The sequence below is a fragment of the Peromyscus californicus genome, unplaced genomic scaffold (genome assembly GCF_007827085.1).
Source record: "Peromyscus californicus insignis strain IS unplaced genomic scaffold, ASM782708v3 Scaffold_20__1_contigs__length_68692818, whole genome shotgun sequence".
NCBI lineage: Eukaryota > Metazoa > Chordata > Mammalia > Rodentia > Cricetidae > Peromyscus > Peromyscus californicus.
In genome coordinates this window covers 47227256-47231050 of record NW_026294503.1, presented here as the reverse complement: position 1 = coordinate 47231050, position 3795 = coordinate 47227256, and the positions used below count along the sequence as shown (strand labels likewise).

The 3795-nt window shown below is 45.7% G+C and overlaps 1 protein-coding gene across 1 annotated transcript in view; it reads right to left on the bottom strand.

Annotated features, from left to right (window-relative positions):
* Positions 1-387: 387 nt before the first annotated feature.
* The window catches only part of Wbp2nl (WBP2 N-terminal like), a 16813-nt gene continuing 13405 nt past the window's right edge, over positions 388-3795 (bottom strand). Inside the window, exon 7 of the mRNA XM_052748459.1 lies at positions 388-2736. Coding sequence (XP_052604419.1) covers positions 2218-2736 — 519 coding nt within the window. The 3' untranslated portion in view covers positions 388-2217. The remainder of the gene's footprint in view (positions 2737-3795) is intronic.

Below are 3795 nucleotides of genomic sequence, written 5' to 3'. Positions count from 1 at the left end.
GTCCTGCCCCTCACTGTCCCTGGGGTGACTGGCCCTGCCTCTTGCTGTTCACTGGCAGCAGGAGAGCTGACCCTGCACCAGAAGAGATGGCCCTAACTTCCATCATGGGCACAGGAGAAGTGGCCCTGTCCCTCACTGGAGGGTGGTGGTCCCAGTGGCCCGACCAACCAGCTCAGTTACCACCTATACTTACATCTTGAGCCTTGGATTGGCCTACCCTAACATCTACCCCATCTATGACCTGCTGGAGCATGTAAAGGGACTAGTCCTGTGGAACAACAACCACAGGATCTGCATGACTTGGGGCAATATCAGGATATCCAAGAGGAGTTATAGTGAGGGTCCATGCTTGCTGCCATGATGGTCATGGACTCTGACCTCTGAAAGTGGAAGTCCCAAAAGTTAAGTCTTTTTTAATAGATTGCCTTGGCCATGGTGTTTTATTGCAACAATAGAAAAGTAACTAAGACAAACAGGGTCTCACTGTGTTGTGCTAGATAGTTTTAAGTCAACTTGACACAAGCTAGTTATCTGAAAGGAGGGAACCTCAACTGAGAAAATGCCTCCACAAGATCTAGCTGTAGAGCCAGTCAGTGGTGGCACACGTCTTTAATTCCAGCACTCAGGAGGCAGAGGCAGGTAGATCTCTAATGAGGTGGAGAAGGCATCTCAGGGGTAGAGCAGTTGCTGGTGTGCGCACGACCCTGAGTTCAATCCTCAGCAGTGCAGGACAAACCCATTCAATGTTTGGAAACTCTCCCTACTACTACTCGAATTGCACATCCTTTTAAGTATTTTGTCATAAATTTTATGACACAGTTATTCTTCAGTTGGTAACTGGTAATTCATGTTTTATACATTTCTTTCCTTTTAAAGTTAAAAAATTGTGTGTACAGATGTGCACGCCTATTTGTGCATGGGCATGAAGGGTCAGAGGTCAATGTTGGGTGTATTCCCCAATTGCGCTCCACCTTATTTGAAATAAGGTCTCTGACCCAGGGGCTCACAGATTCAGCCTGATTGCTGGCCAGCAAGCCACAAGGATCTTGTCTCTGCACCCCCAGAACTGCAGTTACAGGGGTATGCTTCTTATAAGTACTAATGATCAACGGCAGGCCCCCATGCTTGTGACAAGCAGGTAAGCAACTGAGCCGTCTCCCCTGATCCCTGCTTCTTTTCCTAGCTCTTTGCATATTCTGACTGTAGACTTAAAAGTTTTAATACACATGTAAGAAACTACTCCCTCCTAGTATGCTGCTTTGGACCTGTGATCTTTTTCCCTTATTGCTTTGTTTTGGTCTTAAAGGCTGCCTTCTCTATAACATCTACATACTCTTCTAGTGTATGTATATGCTATAATTTATAAGACCCCCCTCTCACCAGAAATTAAGGTTGTTCCAATTTGTCTCTAATATAAAGAATACTCTAAGAAACAACTGTGTCCAATGTGATGCTTTGATTTTGTTTTTGAGACAGGTTCTAATGTAGCCCACCCAGGCTGATATTTAACTCCCTACATAGCCAGAGATGATCTTGAACTTCTGAACCTCCTGCCTCTTCCTCTCAAGTGCTGGGATTACAGGCATGTGCATCCATGCCTGGCACCTGCAATTTCAATTAATCAATTAATTTTGGTACTGGGGATTAAACCTAGGACCATCAGCATACTAGGTAAGCACACTACAACTGAGCTCTATCCCTAGCCCTTTTTATAGTCTTTGAGACAAGCTCTCACTAGGGTGCCCAGGCTGGCATTGACTCTGCAGTCCAGGCAAGTCCTGAACTTGCCATCCTTTGTGTCATCCTCTATGGCAGCTGGTGTTAGAGGCCTGCACAACCAGGTTCAGCTCTCAACATGACATTTTAGCAGATCTTAGTATCTAGCAAATAGAGCATTATAAAGATTTTCTAATGCAGATGAGGAGAAAGGCAGGAGGCTTTTTTGCAAGCTCACATCAAGGTATGTTTTAAAATGCATCCAATGCCAACCAAGTCATTAGGGAATTAGCCCTCTGGAGCTATTCCTCCTTTATCCAGCTAATCAAGAGTTGACACTGCTTCTAAAATCTCGACATGGAGATCAAGCTTAGGTCTGCCCTATGACTGAACTTCCAAGGTGGGGGATCAACTACCTAGGATGGGTCTGGGATCATACACCTAAATGTTCTTTCTTGACATCGATGCTAAGGTGCAGTTTTGCTTGGTGAACTTCAAGGTTTACATCTTAGAAGAGGGAGAATGTGCTTGTGAAGATGAGGTAGAGGGAAAAGATGCCTGGAATCCAGGAGTCTGGGCTGCCACAGAAGTGGGATGCCCTGCTTCAGACCCAGCAGGTGGAGCTTGGTGTGCTGCAGGTGAGGCACTGGATATAGGAGGTATGAACCTATGTCCTGAAGGAGGAGTCTCATGACCCATAGGTGGGGCTTCATATCTAGGAGGTGGAGATCCAGATCCCACAGTTGCAGTTTCGTATCTGGGAGGTGGGACCTCGTATCTGGGAGGTGGGACTTCGTATCTGGGAGGTGGGACTCCGTACTCCATAGTGGGGGCTTCATATCCAGGAGGCAGGACTCCATAGCCCATAGGGGTAGCTCCATATACAGGAGGAGGGGATCCATATCCCCTAGCTCCGTATCCAGGAGGCAGGACATTATAACTGGGAGGTGGGGCTCCGTATCCCGAAGGGGGGACTCCATAGGCAACTGGGAATGGCAAAAAGGAAAAAAAACTGTTACCCTGTGAGCAAAGAATATCTGAAGAACACCAAAACACAATGCCAAGGGAAACACACACGAGAATCCAGTTGTGCTAAAACCTTTTCTTTAGCCATCAGCAGACGAAAGCCTTAGCTTTCTTCTGGTGAGGCGATCTGAATTACCTGGAAACAGCCTCTGATCATTACTTAGAGTTGTACAAATACATATTTTATTTGTTAAAGTTTGTTATGTTTATGAAAACACCCTCAGTGAGAAGTATAATTTGGAGGGAATTATAACTATAACTAAAAGGGAAAACGTGATTTTTAAAGGAGGGGTGGCTCTGGAGGGATGGCTCAGTAGTTAGAGCACTGGCTGCTCTTTCAGAGGACCCGGGTTCAATTCCCAGCACCCACCTGGCACAACCATTTGTAACTCCACCTCCCCTCCCCCACCTCCTCACAGATCTTCCCACCTCCCTCCCTACTTCATGTTCTCTCCCTCTTTCTTCCCCTAAACTCATAAAATAAAAAACAAAGGTATACACAAACAAAAACAGTTTGGAGTTGACCTGCTACTCCTGGGCACAGGGTGTGCCCTGGCGTGTGGTTGATAGCCCAGTGACGCTCCAGTCGAGAAAACTGATTTCCCTTTCTCAGAGGGTACTAGTTACAAACAGCCACTCAGTGTCCACTTCCCCTTCTCCATGATGGGATTTTGTCTGGTTTGAACCTGTGAGGTCTTGTATGTGCTGTCTGTCTCTGAGTTATGTGCATCAGTCCCGTGTGTCTAGAAGACACTGGTTCCTTGGAATCATCTATCATCTCTGGCTCTTACAATCTTTCTCCCTCCTTGCTGAATTCAAGGATAAAAAGAACAGTTGGGAATTGTGGCACACATCTTTAATCCTGAGGCACAGGCAGGCAAATACTTTAATTTGAAGCCAATTTTGTCTACATAGTAAGTTCTAGGTCAGCCCAGGCTATACAGTGAGATCTTGTCTCAAAAATAAAACAATAACCATCACAAAGAAAACCATTCAACAACAAAAATAAAAACGAAGTGCCAGCAGGATGGCTCAGTAGATAAAGGGTGTACC